Source organism: Tamandua tetradactyla, chromosome 11 (genome assembly GCF_023851605.1).
Source record: "Tamandua tetradactyla isolate mTamTet1 chromosome 11, mTamTet1.pri, whole genome shotgun sequence".
Classification (NCBI taxonomy): Eukaryota; Metazoa; Chordata; class Mammalia; order Pilosa; family Myrmecophagidae; genus Tamandua; species Tamandua tetradactyla.
Genome location: NC_135337.1, coordinates 35,375,792 through 35,392,416, shown reverse-complemented (window position 1 = coordinate 35,392,416; position 16,625 = coordinate 35,375,792). Strand labels below are relative to the sequence as shown.

General features: G+C 38.0%; 1 protein-coding gene across 1 annotated transcript in view; it reads right to left on the bottom strand.

The window, feature by feature from the left end:
- Window positions 1-16,625, bottom strand: part of LOC143649106 (guanylate-binding protein 6-like) — a 123,834-nt gene that overhangs the window by 26,668 nt on the left and 80,541 nt on the right. The window contains 3 exon segments of the mRNA XM_077119354.1: window positions 5,937-6,133; window positions 6,310-6,419; window positions 16,278-16,405. Of these exon segments, the coding sequence (XP_076975469.1) occupies window positions 5,937-6,133; window positions 6,310-6,419; window positions 16,278-16,405 (435 nt within the window).

Here is a 16,625-nt window from a genome sequence, read left to right as displayed (position 1 = left end):
TTCAGCTGGAGTTAGAAACAGGGTAAGACAATGGGTAATTGAAGCTGAAGGGATACAGACTGTGCAACAGGACTAGATACAAAAACTCAAAAATGGACAGCACAATAATACCTAATTGTAAAGTAATCATGTTAAAACACTGAATGAAGCTGCATCTGAGCTATAGGTTTTTGTTTTGTTTTGTGTTGTTTTGTTTTGATTTTACTATTATTACTTTTATTTTTTTCTCCTTATTAACATTCTATATCTTTTTCGGTTATGTTGCTAGTTCTTCTAAACCAATGCAAATGTACTAAGAAATGATGATCATGCATCTATGTGATGATGTTAAGAATTAATGATTGCATGTGTAGAATGGTATGATCTCTAAATGTTGGGTTAATTTCTTTTTTTCCGTTAATTAAAAAAAAAAAAAAAGAGAAGGGATAATTGGAGATGAAGGGATACAGACTGTACAACGGGACTGGATATAAAAACTCAGAAATGGACAGCACAATACTACCCAATTGTAATGCAATTATGTTAAAACACTGAATGAAGCTGCATGTGAGGTATAGGTTTTTTGTTTTTGTTTTTTTTGTTTTTTTTCTTTCTATTAAAAAAAAAAAAAAAAAAAAAAAAAAAAAAAAAGAAGAAATACTGGAGTTGAAGATAACCATAACAGAAATGAAAAATTCCCTAGAGGGGTTCAACAGCCTATTGGAACTGACAGAAGAAAGAATCAGTGAAGTAAAAGAGACAGAAAATTGAACGATTCATCCTGAGGAGCAGAAAGAAAAAGAGTGGAAAATGTGAACTGAGCGTTTGAGACCTCTAGGTTATCATAAAGAATACTAAGGGGAGTTCCAGAAGGAGAAGAAAGAGGGAAAGGGGCAGAAAGAATATGCAAATAAATAATGGCAGAAAACTTCCCAAATTTAATGAAAGACAAGAATATGCATATGCAAGCAGCCCAATGACCCAAAAAGGATAAACTTAAATAAAGCCATGCCCAGACACAAAGGAGTCCAATTGTCAAAAGACAAAGACAAACCATGGAAGCAAAAAGGCAGTGGGATGAAATATCTGAAGTGCTAAAAGAAAACAATTGCTAACCAAGAATTTTATATTAGGCAAAACTGTGTCTTTCAAAAATGAGGGTGAGGGGGGTGGTGCAATGGTGGTTCAGTGGCAGAATTCTCACTTGCCATGCCAGAGACCCGGGTTCAGTTCCTGGTGCTTGCCCATGTGGGGAAAAAAAAAGTACATAACAGTAGAGTCTTAAAATATATGAAACAACTATTGACATATCTGAAGGGAGAAAATTGGTTCTACATTAATAAGAGACTTGAATGCACCATTTTCATTAGTGGGTAGAACATCTAGAAAGATGATCAATAAGAAAATAGAGACTTGAAAAATGTGATACCAACCAGACCTAATAGACATATATAGGACACTAGAATCAACAGCATCAGAATACACATTTTTCTTGAGTGCACAAGGATCATTCTCCAGGATACACCATATATTAAATCATAAAGCAAGTCTGAATACATTTTAAATTATATAATGTATCATCTCTGACCACAAAGGAATGAAGTTAAAAATCAATAACATGGGAAGAACTGGAAAATTCACAAATATGTAGCAATTAAACAATGTTCTCTTTAAAAACCAATAGATTAAAGAGGAAATCACAAGGGAAACTAAGAAAGAGCTTGAGGTGAATGAAAATGAAAGCGTAACATACCAAAACTTATGGGATATGATAAAGACAATGCTCATAGGGAAATTTATAGCTTTCAGTGCATATAGAAAATGGAGAAAGCTCTCAAATCAGAGACCTCATTTCACGATTTGGGATATAGAAAAAGTAGAGTAAACTAAACCAAAGTGAGCAGAAGGAAGGAATAAAGATTAGAGCAGAGACAAATGAAATAGAGGATAAATAACTAATAGGAACATGATTTCAGGATTGAAATCAACATTGTTGATTTCTTTCAGCATCATTGAACTGAAAGAAATATCAGTTCTTTGAAAAGATCAATAAAATTGACACACTTTAACCTGGCCTGGTAAAAAATAATGAAAAGAAAAACCAGAGAGAGAGAGAGAAGACACATAAGTAAACTCAGATAAGAGATGAACAGAGGAGCATTACTACTGACCCCACAGAAACAAAAGAGATTATGAGGGTAATATAAACAACTGCATGCCTACAAATTAGATAACCTAGATTAAACAAATTCCTAAAACAAAAAAACTACTTACACTTGACTTGAGAAAAAATAGAAGATCTCAACAGACTAGTAACAAGAAATCAAAAAATACCCAGAAAAGGAAAGCTCAGCAACGTATGACCTCACTGGTGAATTTTACCAAGCATTCCAACAAGAATTAACAGCAATCCTGCTCCAAACTCTGAGAACACCGGGGTGTTAAGCACTCTTCCTGAACAACAGGGAGGAAGGCCCACCCTCTCCAAGTTCTGGGATAGGCTAACCCTATTTACACATACAGAAGGACGTTCTCTCTTGACTCCAAGAAGATATCTTTAGTCAAGACCTCAGCTTCCATGGTTCTGTTCTTGAAGTGATTTTTCCTTCAACTGTCCCTTTCCTGTCTCTTTTAGTCCAGGCTGGCAGTGGTTCCATTCACACAGATCTCACACAAAAAAACTTGTCAGTTTTGCATGTAGTGTACAGAGGTCCAAATCATGAGATGAAAGCACTTTCCACAAATCTTTCTGGATTAACTGCATTTCCAGTCCTGACTTGTACTGAAATGGTTGACTGGTTCCGTGTTCAGTTAATCCCTCACGTGGAGAACTTTTCTTTGAGGACTCAGTTTCAAAAAGCTCAGAATTTTCCAAACCATCAAATTCTTGTTTCTTTGTGACATGGAGCTCAGTCCTGCTCTTATCCCTTTCCTCTCACATTTTACAATGTTTCAAGGAGAAATGAAGCTGCATTTTTTATTTTTAGCTTGGAAAAGTCCTCAATAAAATATCCAATCTCATCACTTTCAAATTCTGCCTTCCATCCAACATCAGAACTCAATTTTGCCGAATTCTCTGGCATTTTCAAACAAGGGTCATCTTTCTTCCAGTTTCCAATAACACATTCCATCATTTCTGTCTAAGGCCTCACTTGAAGTAACTTTAGCATCCATATTTCTACTAACAGTCTCTGCAAAACAATCTCAGTCTTTTCTATCAAGTGCCTCACAATTCTTCTCACCTATACCCATCCCCCAATTCCAAAGCTATTCTCAAGTTTTTGGTATTTTCAATGATAGCCCCCAACTCTCCTGGTACCAAAACCTGCTTGGTTTCCTAGGCCGCTTAAAGCAGATAGCTTGAAATGTGTTAGCTTAAACAATGGGAATTTATTAGCTTGCAGTTGAGGCTGAGAATTTGTCCATCTCAAGCCATCATCAAGGCAAGGCTTTCTTCTTGAAGACTGGCTGCAAACAATCCTGTCTCCTTTGCCACATGACAAGACACATGAAGGCATTTTCTGGTCTCTTTCTTCTCTTCTAGGTTTCACTGCTTTTTTGATTCTTGATTCTATCTGTGGATTTCTCTTTCTCTCTGTATTCATTTCATTCATAACGGACTCCAGTAATAAGATTAAGTCTCATCCTGAAGTAGGTATGTCACTGAAGTAGCCTTAGCAAAAGATGTTAATTACAAATTTGGAGAAATTATTTCAAAAAACTAGCTATTCAACAGGCATTTAATATCCATAATGTAAAAGAAGTCCTACATCTCAAAACAAGAGGACAGAAAACCCAATTTAAAAATGGCCAAAAGGCTTGAATAGACATTTATTCAAAGAATGCATACTGTTTTTAGTTTGTAAGTTGCCAGAATGCAATATACCAGAAATGTAATGGCTTTTAAAAACGGAATTTATTAAATTGCGAGTCTACAATTCTAAGGCTCTGAAAATGTCCAAGTTAAGGCATCTAGAGAAAGATACCTTAACTCCAAAAATGGGCCGATGAAGTTCGTGAGTTTTCTCTCAGCTGCAAGGGCACATGGTGATGTCTGCTAGCTTTCTCTTCTCAAGTCATAAGGCTTCCCCAGGAGCATTTTCCTTCTGGATCTCCAAATGTCTCTGGCTGTGTGAGCTCTGTTGGCTCTAAGCTTTTTCCAAAATGGTTCCCTCTTAAAGGGCTCCAGTAAGCAACCCCACCTTGAATGGGTGGAGACACATCTCCATGGAACCCATCTAATCAAAAGTTACCACCCACAACTGAGTGCCACATCTCCATGGAAACAATAAAAATGATCCCACCCAGCAATATTGAATGAGGATTAAAGAACAAGGCTTTTCTGCAGTACACACAGATTCAAACCAGCACACATGCATATGCCCAAAAAGTACATGAAGAGATGTTTAACATTATGAGTCACTGGGGAATGAAAATGAATACCAAAATGAGATGCCATATCACACCCACTAAAAAAAAAAACAGAAAAATTACAAGTGTTGGAGAGAGAGAATGTGGAGAAACAGGAACACTTGATCATTTTGTTGGGCATATAAAATGCTGCAGCCACTCTGGAAAACAGTTTGGCAGTGCCTCAGGAAGCTAAATAGAGAATTACAACGTGACCCTGCAATCTCACTTTCAGGCAACATCTAGAGGAACTGAAAGAGGGACTTGAACAGATATTTGCACAGCAGTGTTCATAGCACCATTATTTACAATAGCCAAAAAGATGCAAGCAACTCACGTGGTCATTCACAGATGAATAGACAATCAAAATTTTGTATGCATGCAAAGTGGAATATTATTCATCTGTAAATAAGAAAGAAGCTCTGATATATGTGACAATATGGAGCAAAGTTGAATACTTCATGTTGAAGGAGATAAGCCAGACACAGAATGACAAATTTTGGATGATTTCACTGATATGAAAGAATTAAAAAAAAGAAAAATCATAGAGTCAGAAGACAGAATACTGTTAGCAGGGGACATAGTGGGATAAATTAGCAAATTCCTAAATGCTTGTGGGATATCCCATAATGGGATAAATTAGCAATTTAGTCTTCAATTGCTATGAAGTTTCTGTTCTGGGTAATGGAAAAGTTTTTTTAATGGATGATGGTGATAGTGGCACAACAATGTTAATATAATTATCACTGATTTTTATACTTGAATATAGTTAAAACGGGAAATTTTAGGGTGCATACATGTTATAAGAATAAAAATAAAAAAATAGGTCACAATAATATGAATAGTGAACTATAAAGTATAGTTACTTTATACTGATTTATACTGATTCATCAATTTAACAAAAGTACCACACTAATTCAAATTGTTAATAACAGAGCCAGCTGAGTGTGAGTGGGGGCATCCGGAACCACCTTTTATGCATGATTTTTCTGTAAACCTACAACAGCTCTAATCAATAATAAAGGTAAAACAGTGCAGTTTCTTCTATGACATTAGCAATATTATAGAAGTATATACTAGAAATAGATCTTCAGGTCTATCCAGTATGTAAGATCACTTTTGAAGAAGATGTAACCATCCAAGCATGAGTCTGCTATTATCTCTCCTTGAGAATAAATAACTGAGTGAAACATGTTTTATTGTGATTACACATATTATTTAGGTAGTTGTTTTCCAAAACACTTAAAAGGGGTAGTGTGATAAGCAACACAAGTTGGTCTTTGGAAAACTTCAACATCCAATGTAATGTGAATACTAAGGTACAACTTATCTAAGTTGCAAATTGATTTTGAATAATTTCATTCCATATTAACTCCTACTTTTCCTGGGTAAGTTTATCAAGAAATAACTACCTAACTTCCAGTCACCATTTCCATGAGTCTTAATCCAGTCCTGAAAAAATATGGGACCCCAGAAATGATGGAGAGCGTTTAATAGTCACCAACCCCTATTGGACCGTCCACTACACTGATCAAGCTCTACCATACCAGGAATCAGCTTCAAGGCATTCTCCAGGTACTCGTCTTCTGTGATGGGCTGATCATCTAACTTCAGTTCCAGGGTGAAATCTCGTACAGCCCAAATAAAGTCTGGAAAGAAATTTGCAAACTCTGTTGAATCTTCTTCTCTACTAGGGTTTGGGGAGGACTTTGCCTTGATTAGTTCTGTGAGCTCTGCCACATAGCTAGGACTTAGCTAAGGAAAAGAAAATTCCAACGCACAAATCCCTTACAAAAATTATTATAAAGACTTTCTTTGCCCTGTGTCCCCTCTCTCTAACACAGGCAACTGAGCCACAAGGAATCAGAATCTGATTTGGTCCCCATTCTTGGAAGTCCTTAATAAAACATGGAAGGATACTGCAGCTGGTCCAAGGCATTATTGTTGTTGGTGCTCACGCTATTGTAGACAAAGGTGCTGCTCAGAAGCACGGCCAGCGCAAAGATCCACGAGTCGTTCTTGGGGTCACTCTAGAAAACACATTAGAGCAAACATTTAGGAATCTACTCTTCAGAAACTTGTTCAGTTATTTATTCAATCATTTTTTCATTTATTATTTCAGATAGTATAATGTTGGAACAAAGAAAAACACCCTTGAAAACAGAATTAAAGGCATATCTCAAGTTTGGAAGCTACATTTATCATTCTTGTAACATCAATTTCCTCATCTATAAAAGGATTTTAATGATACATTTCCAAATTTTTTTTTCACCTTAAATAGGATGAAATGAGACAACATGTACAGAAAAAAAAGGAGAGCACCTGATGTGCAATTAGTTGTTCAATAATAAGTAATACTATATATTCAATTAACACTTTTGTGTTAAACAACACAACACAATTGTGTGCACAATTAAGCACATAATTCCAATTAAATTAAATATTTATGGACTATTACTAAATGTTACCCATTTTGCTTAGTTACAGGGAAGCAAAGATAAATATGATAATTTTTATTCTCAAGATGGCTATCTCATGAAATTGGCAAACATTAAAAAAAGAAATGCAGGACTTCCAGGAAGATGGCAGAATAAAACAAGTTGAATTCACTCTTGCTCCAAGGGACAGCCAGAGAAGTGACAGAAAAATGACTGGGAAAGCAGTTCCAGGGTGCAAATAACCTGAGAGAGTCTTCTACACTACACAGGGAGGACTTGGATGAAAAAGCTGTGGAATTGTGAAGCAGAGAACTGGAGATCACCCAGTTACTATAGAGTCTAACATACCCCTTTCCAAATGGAGGCCCAGAGCCCTGAGGAATGCACAGAGAGGCAGGCATGCGGAAGTAAGCCAAGCTGTGCTCCATGAACATGCCACACCCACACATGATTCCACCCCCCAGGCACTCAGCCCCACACACTGGGACCTGAGCATCTTAGCCCTGCATCTCCCACCCTGCCCCCTCAACCCCTGTACCCTGTCCCTCCAGTGTATGCATGTACCCCCACCCCAGTCCCTCCCCACATCCCACACAGGCACACAAATACACCCCAGCCTCTCAACCCCAAGCACCCCTGTCCCAGCTTCCCTCCATGACCTGCCCATGTACAAACTTGCACTCCACCCCCACCTCCTGCAGGCACTCATGTGCAAATCTGTGCCCCCCTGGCCCCCACAATGTGCATATGCACACCCCTACCCCAGACCCCCAATGCAACCTGCACACCTGCACTCAGACCCCTGCACCTCACCCCCGTGCCCCACACCCAAGCATGAGTACACCCACGTCCCAGCCCACCTGCCCCTGCACACACATGCAACTGCATCCCACGCCCCTACTCCAGCAGCCCAACCCATGTGTGTGCACACACCCATGCCCTACCCACACACACTCCAACTTCTGAACACTGAACCCCGCACCCCAATCCCCACCCAAACCCCCCAACCCCTCACACTCTGTAGACTGCCCCCCTTGCACCTTGCACTCTTGCACAGCCCCCTCAATTCGCCTTCCACCGTGCTCTGCTTCCATGTCCCTTACGCCGTGCCCTCCCCTGTGCTTCGAGGCCTCCTGAGCCACCACCCACCCCCATAATCCCAACCTTCACACTCTTGGGCACCAGCACAGTGCCCCTGCCCCATGCTTAGCCTGCATCATGTATGGAAATCACGATGTTACACTCCACCCCACACCCCGAGTGCTGCCCTTTGCCAATCACACAAATTCAAAACCTCAGACTACTAAGGGAACTCAATTTCCAAAGTAACCTTATTAAGATAATTAAATACCTTGAAGGCAATAGACAATCCCAAAGCATATGAAGATGTAGACAGATATAGCCCAGCAAAATGACCAAATTAAAATACTGGAGAAGACACAGACTTTGGAACAACTAATCAAAGATTTTCATACAACTCTACTGAATAAATTCAATGGGTTGGATAATGGCATAAAGGAGATCAAGAAGATACTAAAAGAGCATAAAGAAGAATTTGAAAAAAAAAATTTTAAAAATAGCAAATATCACAGAGATAAAAGATATCATGGACCAAATCAAAATACACCAGAGATACACAACAACATAGTCGAAGAGACAGAAGAGGAAAATCTGAATTGTATCTCAGGGATATGATGGATAACATGAAGTGCACAAATATAAGAATCATCGGTGTCCCAGAAGAAGAGAAGTCTAAAGGGCTAGAAAGTTTGGTGGAGAAGATAATGGAGGAAAACTTCCCAACCCTTATAAAAGATATAAATAAGCAAATCAAAGAAGTCCAGTGAACCACAAATAGAATAAACCCAAATAAGCCTACTCTAACACATACTAATCAGTCTGCCAAGTGTTGAAAAGAAGCAGACAATCCTGAAAGTGGCAAGAGAAAAGCAATCTACTACATACAAGGGAAACTACTTAAGCCTGAGTTCAGACTACTCGACTGGCACCATGGAGGCGAGAAGGCAGTGGTATGATTTATTCAAGATCCTGAAAGAGAAAGAGTTCCAGACAAGAATACTGTACCCAGTCAAATTGTCCTTCAAAAGTGAGGGAAAGATTAAATTTTACAAAGACAAGCAAATGCTGAGAGAATTTGTCAACAAGAGACTGGCCCTACAAGAAATACTTGAGAGTTCTATTGGCTGAAAAAAGAAAAAAGACAAGAGAGAGAGGTCTGAAGGAGCACACAGAACTGAGAAGTACTGGTAAGGGTTTTTCAAGAATAAAAAGAGAAAGAGGGAAAAGAATATATAGATCTGACAAATAAAATCCAAAAGATAAGATGATAGATTCAAGAAATGCCTTTACAGTAACAACTTTGAATGTTAATGGATTAAACCTACCAATGAAAAGTAAAGATTGGCAGAATAGATTAAGAAATATTATCCATCTATACGCTACTTCAAGAGACTCATCTTAGACCCAAAGATACAGATTGAAAGTGAAAGGATGGGACAAGATGTTCCATGCAAGCTATAACCAAATGAAAGCTGAAGAAGCTATAGCTATACTATAAGACAAAAGCTTATACTTTTGTCTAAGATCAGACAAAATAAACTTAAATGGAAAGAAGTCATTTATGAAACATTCCAAAAAGAATTAACATCAATCTTGTTCAAACTCTTTCAAAAAACTGAGGAAAAACAAACTCTGCCTAACTCATTTTATGAAGCTAACATAACTCTAATACCAAAACCAGGTAAAGATGCTAAAAGAAAAGAAAACAGCATGCCAACCTCCCTAATGAATATAGATGCAAAAATTCTCAACAAAATATTAGCAAATCAACCACAATGACGCATTAAAAAAATTATACACCATGACCGAGTGGAGTTTATATCAGGAATACAAGGGTAGTTCAACGCAAGAAAATCAATTAATGTAATTCAGCACATTAACAAATCAAAAAGGAAAAATCACAGATTCATCTCAACCGATGTTGAAAAAATATTCGACAAAATTCAACATTATTTTCTGACAGGAACACTCCACAAGGTTGGAATCAAAGGAAATTTCCTCAATACGGTAAAGAGCATATATGAAAAACCCATAGCAAGCATCATACTCAATGGGGAGAGACTGAAAGCCTTTCCCCTGAGATTGGGAATGAGACACCTTTGTCACTACTATCATTCAACATTGTACTAGAAATTCTAGCTAGAGCTGTCATGAAGGAAAATGAAATAAAAGGCATCTTCATTGGAAAAGAAGTAAAACTTTTATTATTTTCAGATGACATGATACTATACTTTGAAAATCCTGAGAAATCTACAACAAAGTTACGGGAGCTAATAATCAAATTCAGTAAGGTGGCGGGATATAAAACCAATGTGCAAAAATCAATAACGTTTCTATTCACAAGCAATGATCTAAGTGAGGAAATAAATTCATTCAAAATAGCAACTAAAAGAATCAAGTATCTAGGAATAAACTTAAGAATGTAAAGGATCTGTACACAGAAAACTACCTAACATTGCTAAAAGGAATTAAAGATCTAAATAGGTGGAAAGACATTCATTCCCTGCTCGTGGATAAGAAGGTTAAACATCATTAAAATGTCAGTTCTACACAAATTGTTCTACAGATTCAATGCAATGCCATCAAAATTCCAACAATCTATGTTGAAGACCTGGAAAAGTTAGTTATCATATTCATTTGAGGGCAGGCTATGGTAGCTCAGCAGGCAGAGTTCTCGCCTGCCACGCTGGAGACCTGGGTTCGATTCCTGGTGCCTGTCCATGCAAGAAAAAATTCATTTGAAAGGGAAATAGATCTTGAATACTTAAAAATATCCTTAAAAAGAAGGAGGAAGTGGAAGGATTTTGAAACTTTTTATAAAGTCACAGTGGTCAAAACAGCATAATACTGGCCTGGCACAATGATAGAACTGTTGACCAGTGGAATTGAATCAAGAGTGTGGAAACAGACCACCAAATCCAAATCTAAGGCCCCAAATCCACTGAACTGGGACAAAATAGTCTTGTCAATAAATGGACCTGGGAGAACCGGATATTAATAGCCAAAAGAATGAGAGAGGACACTTATCTTACGCCCTATCGAAAAAATAACACCAAGTGGCTCAAAGACCTAATTATAAAAACCAGTACCAAAAAACTCTTAGAAGAAAATATAGGGAAACATCTTCAAGATTTAGTAATAGGACGTAGCTTGCTAAACTTTACCTAAACTTGTACCTAAGCACAAGCAACAAAAGAAAAAATAGATAAGTGGGAACTCCTCAAAATCAAATGCTTTTCAACCACCGGGAACTCCCAAGAAAATAGGCCAAGTCCTGGATTTTGAGATATTTCTGTAGGGGAGAAGCTAAGACTACTTATAATGAGGTCCAAAAGTTGCTTCCAGGAAGTGTCTTTGTTGCTCAGATGTGGAGTCTCTTTCTCTCAACCCAACTCTGCAAGGAAAATCACTGCCCACTCCATTATGTGGTACAAGCCATTCAAGGGTGAAAATTTCCCTGACAACTTGGGGCACGACTCCCGGAGATTAGTCTAGCCCTGACACTGTGGGACCATCAATACTTTCCTGACCAAAAAGGGGAAAAGAAGTGTGCAGCAACAGTGGCTCAGAAAGATCAAACGGAGTCAAGAGGCTATTCTGGAGGCAGCTCTTATGCATACTTCAGTTAGATAGTACAGTTGCCATGGTTTGCTAAACCCCAATCAACCTCATCCTGTGGATTCTTAAGAACACCTAGGGCTCTAAATGAGACTCTATAAAGGTTTCATGCATTACAATTGCCTTCCTGGAACATCTAATTCATGGAGGGTTCCTAGGTCAGGTAAATTCTGAAACTCAGAGGGACCAGCCTCTCCAGGATTATTAGTTAATTACATTGCCCTTTCCTTTAGTGTGGACACCCCCTCTTAACATGAAAAAGACAGAACAGGCTTTGCCCAAAGATCCCTATAGTTTAGGAGGAGGAAGTATAACAGAGAAAATGGGATTTAACAAACCAGTATGGCTGATGAATCACTATATTAATATTCTTTCTAGCCTCCAGTGTTTTGGAGCAGCCAGAAGGAAAAATCTGAGATGACGGAATGGTAGCCGAAGACAGTAGTTCTGTAATTAGTAGTTGAAGTGTGCTTTGAAAATTATTACTTTTTTCTTTCTGTATATATGTTATATTAAGAAAAATATATACATAAATAAATCAAATAAGTAGTACACATAAATAAATCATACAACTCAACAACAAAAGAACAAACAACCCAATTATGAACTGGGCTAAAGATATGAATAGACATTTTTCCGAAGAACAAATACAGATGGCTAAAAAGCACATGAAAAGATACTCACTTTCATTAGCTATAAGGGAAATACCGATCAAGCCTACAATGAGATACCACCTCACACCTATAAGAATGGCTGTTATTAAACAAACAGGAAACTATAAATTTTGGAGAGGATGTAAAGAAACTGGGACACTTAGGCACTGCTGGTGGGAATGGTACAGCTGCTGTGGAAGATAGTTTGGTGGTGTAATACCATTACTCTGTATATAACCCAGAAGAGCTAAAAGCAATGACATAAACAGAGATTTGCACACCGATGTTCATAGCAGCATTATTCACAATTGCCAAAAGATGGAAACAATCCAAGCGCCCATAAACAGACAAGTGGATAAACAAAATGTGGTATATACATACGATGGAATATTATATAGCAGTTAGACGATATAACATCCTGAAGCATATGACAACATGGATGAACCCCGAAGACATAATACTGACTGAAATAAGCCAGATGCAAAAGGATAGATACCATATGATTTCACCATTATGACCTTGATAAAAGGTAAACTCAGAGACTTATAACAGAATATAGGGGAACTAGAGATACACAGAAGCTAGAGATGTGTGAACTGGTAGGCAATGAGGTTGAATTAAATGTAAGAGAATGGATAGAAGTGAAAGCAGTTCATCAGAGGGTCTATAAGTAATATTGCCATATTAAAGGTGAGGATGATCGAAAGGGGTTGTTTAGAGCCATATATTCCACCAATTAATACTAAAAATATAAATAAGTTCTTGCAGAACTACTTCAAGTGTTTGAATCTTGTACAAAGAGTTTTTAATACTGTGGCATAGAGAGAAAACTACTGTTTCGTGCTATGGGCTCTGATTAATAAGAAAACATCAACAGTATCACAGCAATACCAGGGGTAAATAATTGGGGGGGGAGGACAAGAGTTAAGGGGATTTTCTATTTGGTGAAGGTGGGTTCATCGTTTATTTTTCTCTTTGGAGCAATGAAAATTGTCTAAAATTGAGAGTGTTGATGATCCTACCACTAAGTGAGAATAATGTGATACATGGACTATTGACTTTGGATATTATACAGAATACCCAATGGATGGAGGTGGCTGAAGGATACAGTGGCAGTAGTAGTATGGCGAACTGTGGTGTATACACATGATCGAATACTGTGCTGCTACAAAAGGAATGAAGTCATGAGGCATGCAAGGTTGTGCATGAACCTGTGGGACATTATGTAATGCAAAATAAGCCAGAAAAAAAGAGCAAATATTTTATGATCTCATTTAAAAAATAAATATAAGAGAATTGGGGCCTAGATTGTAAGCTCTTACAGCAGTCACATTTAGTCTGGAGTTATAATTCTAGATTTTGAGAGGCTGTGCTATATATGTATAATCTGATATTCCCCTGGAACTTTGGGTACCTATGTAACACCTAAGACTCAGAGTAGGAATTCCACAGGTCTGAAATTCAGCATTACCACATATAACAACAGTTAAAGAAATTGAAAGAGATCAGGTTTCCGTTAGATGTAAGAATGGAGCCGACCGGATCGGGACTAAGGCAAATCAGAGTACAGGGGTAAGCAGGACATTGTCTGTATTTTAGAACTTCACCTACTCTATGAGACCAAGGGAAGAGAGGTTTACTTTGTCCAAAACCTAAATTTTCTGTGGCACATAATTTAACTCAACCTACCTGAATAGATCATTTAAAGAACCCAAACACCTGGAGCCCAGAATTGGAACGATAGCTTGTTATTCTGTATAGCTTCATGTAATGCCCAGAAATATCCCAGATTATGCTGAGTAGATAATTAAAAGTATTGGCAAAGTAACTTGAGGGACCAGAGTAAAAATATGGAACTATTAAACCTTACCACAGGGAAACCCCTGATACTGTCTCAACCATTAAGGTCTCCAAAGTCAATAAATAGGTCAAGCCCTTGATCTTGAGGCTTGCTCTTGTGAAGCTTATTTATTTAGTGGAAAAGCTAAGCCTACCTATAGTTATGCCTAAGAGTTACTTCCAGAGGACCTCTTTTCTTACTCAGATGTGCCTTCTCTCTCTCTAAACCCAACTCTACAAGTAACATTATTACCCTTCCCTCCACGTGGGACATGACATCCAGGGGTGAAAGTAGTCCCTCTGACGACGTGGGATATGACTACCAGGGATGAGCCTGGCCCTGGCACTGTGGGATTGACAATGCCATCCTGACCAAAAGGGGGTAAAGAATTGTAACAAATAAGGTATCAGGGGCTGAGAGAGTTCAAATAAAGTCGTGAGGCTATTCTAGAGGCTACTCTTATGAAAGTTACAGCTAGATATTGCTATTAACCATGGTTTGCCAATTCCCAAACAAAACCATTCCTGCCAACCCTAAAGAACACTTAGAACTCTATCTGAGATTCTACAAAATTTTCATGTACTAAGATTTCCAGAAACCTTCACACTTGATGGGCTCCTAAGCCAGAGAGGCCCTGAAACCCAGAGGAGCCAGCCTCTCCAAAATATCAACTAGTTCCATCTCCCTGTCCCATGTTATCGACAACCCTTTCCCACATGAAAAAGTTAGAATGGGCATAGCCCAAATACCCCGAAAGATTGGGAGAAAGATGAAAGGAGAAGGGAGAGTTATAACAGAGAAGATAGGATTTAACAAATTAGTATGACTGCTGAATCATTATACTGATAGTTCTTTTAGTCTCCATTTTCTTGGAGAAGCTAGAAGGAAAATTCTAAAATTGTGGAACTGTAACCCATATCAAACACTGAATCTGTTCTATAACTAATTGCTGCGGTGTGCTTTCTTTTCTGTATATATGTTATTTTTCACAATAAAAAAAATGCAGCAAAGATGGTAGTATACACAAAGGGTTTACATGTTGTAATATATCTAAACAGTAAAACCAATAACTATGCTAAGTCTGTCAGGGTGGAACAAAAGCCACTGATGTTAGAGAAAGAGTACATGTGTGATATGAAATCTTCCTGGAAAATTTAAGCTGGGTGCAAAGAATTTGTAGAATATGGACTTGAAGAAATGAATGGATCATGCAAGTAAAAAGACCGGTGTAATTCAAACTCCATTTTTCTAGAATTAGAGTACAATAAGCACAGAGTTATTAGGTGTAACTGGAGCACAACAGAGGGGAGATACAGGAGATAAGGTTTGGAAGAAAACTTTGGTACAGGATGATGAAGAGCCTAAAAGGTAGGTTGTATTATCTAAATCATTGCAGAAGCCAGCAATTTAGTTTAGTAAAATCTCATATGTGCTTGAGGGTCCTTGAGAAAATGCAAACCCTAAGATCTAAACCTAGGCAACTCTGTTTGGGAATTTGGAAAAGAATATGTTACTGAAAGAACCCATTTCCTAAATTCTAATTATTTAAAAGTAACCAAGAACAGAAAAAGCCAGACTAATGATGAATTGTAATAGCTTTTGATACCAAGACTTTATCTGTGTTTGATACATGATTTTTAAAAGTAAGGACAGAATTTATGTCTCCTCTTGGACTGAAATGGAAATTCACAAAAATGTAGACATATTTCCAATTTAATCTTCACATGAGGTGAGAGAGTGAGAGATTATTCACTTTAGCCCTTATATAAAGATAAACAACCTAATATCCATCTAATAAACTTCTTGCAAGTCAGTCTCCACCGCTATTCTGCTTTCCAGGGAGCCCACCGGCAATGATATCAAAGCACTGATCACATGGCATTATATCAGACTGCATTTGTGTGTTCTCCTCAATCTGACTGAAGGCTCTTTGAGGGCCAGACCTTTACCTGTTCAATAATATCTCTAATACTAAGCCCAAGGGCCCGGAATAAAACTGCTCAATAAGACTTATTAAGTTGGATGAAATCATTCACTTCATTGCTCATATTTTTTTTAATTGCCTAATATGCCACATTATCTAATCTTACCTCACTTACTTAGAATTGAGATACAAAGAGATGAAAGTGTGCCTTATTCTCCGTAGTTGCATTTTGAGATTTCATGAACAGATAGTTGTATTTAAATGATGGAGGATCATGAAGAGGTCCAGGAGAAGATCCAGAGTAAAGAGGATTTCACTGTGACCCTGTGCCTTACCTTTTCCACATCCCCCAGTCCCTCAGTGTCCAGAAGGACAAGGGTGTGGTTTGGCTTGGAGGGGTGAGGTAGACACCACATCCAGATGTCCTTTGTTTCAGACTGAACCGTGGAGCCCAGACGGAAGCCTGCCAGGGAAAAGGTGCAACAAACAGTGACAGTAAGTAGGTCAGGAAGTCCAGGGGCTTCAAAGTTTGATTTGTGGGGAATTAATTAGCCAAGGATACAAGATGGTGCTTCTTCTATTTCATCAAGGATGTCGTACTTTTTATATCATCTAATCACCTATTTTTAACAGTCAAACTCTTCCACATCACAAGGTTTTCATGTTTATGTGGCCTATCAGTA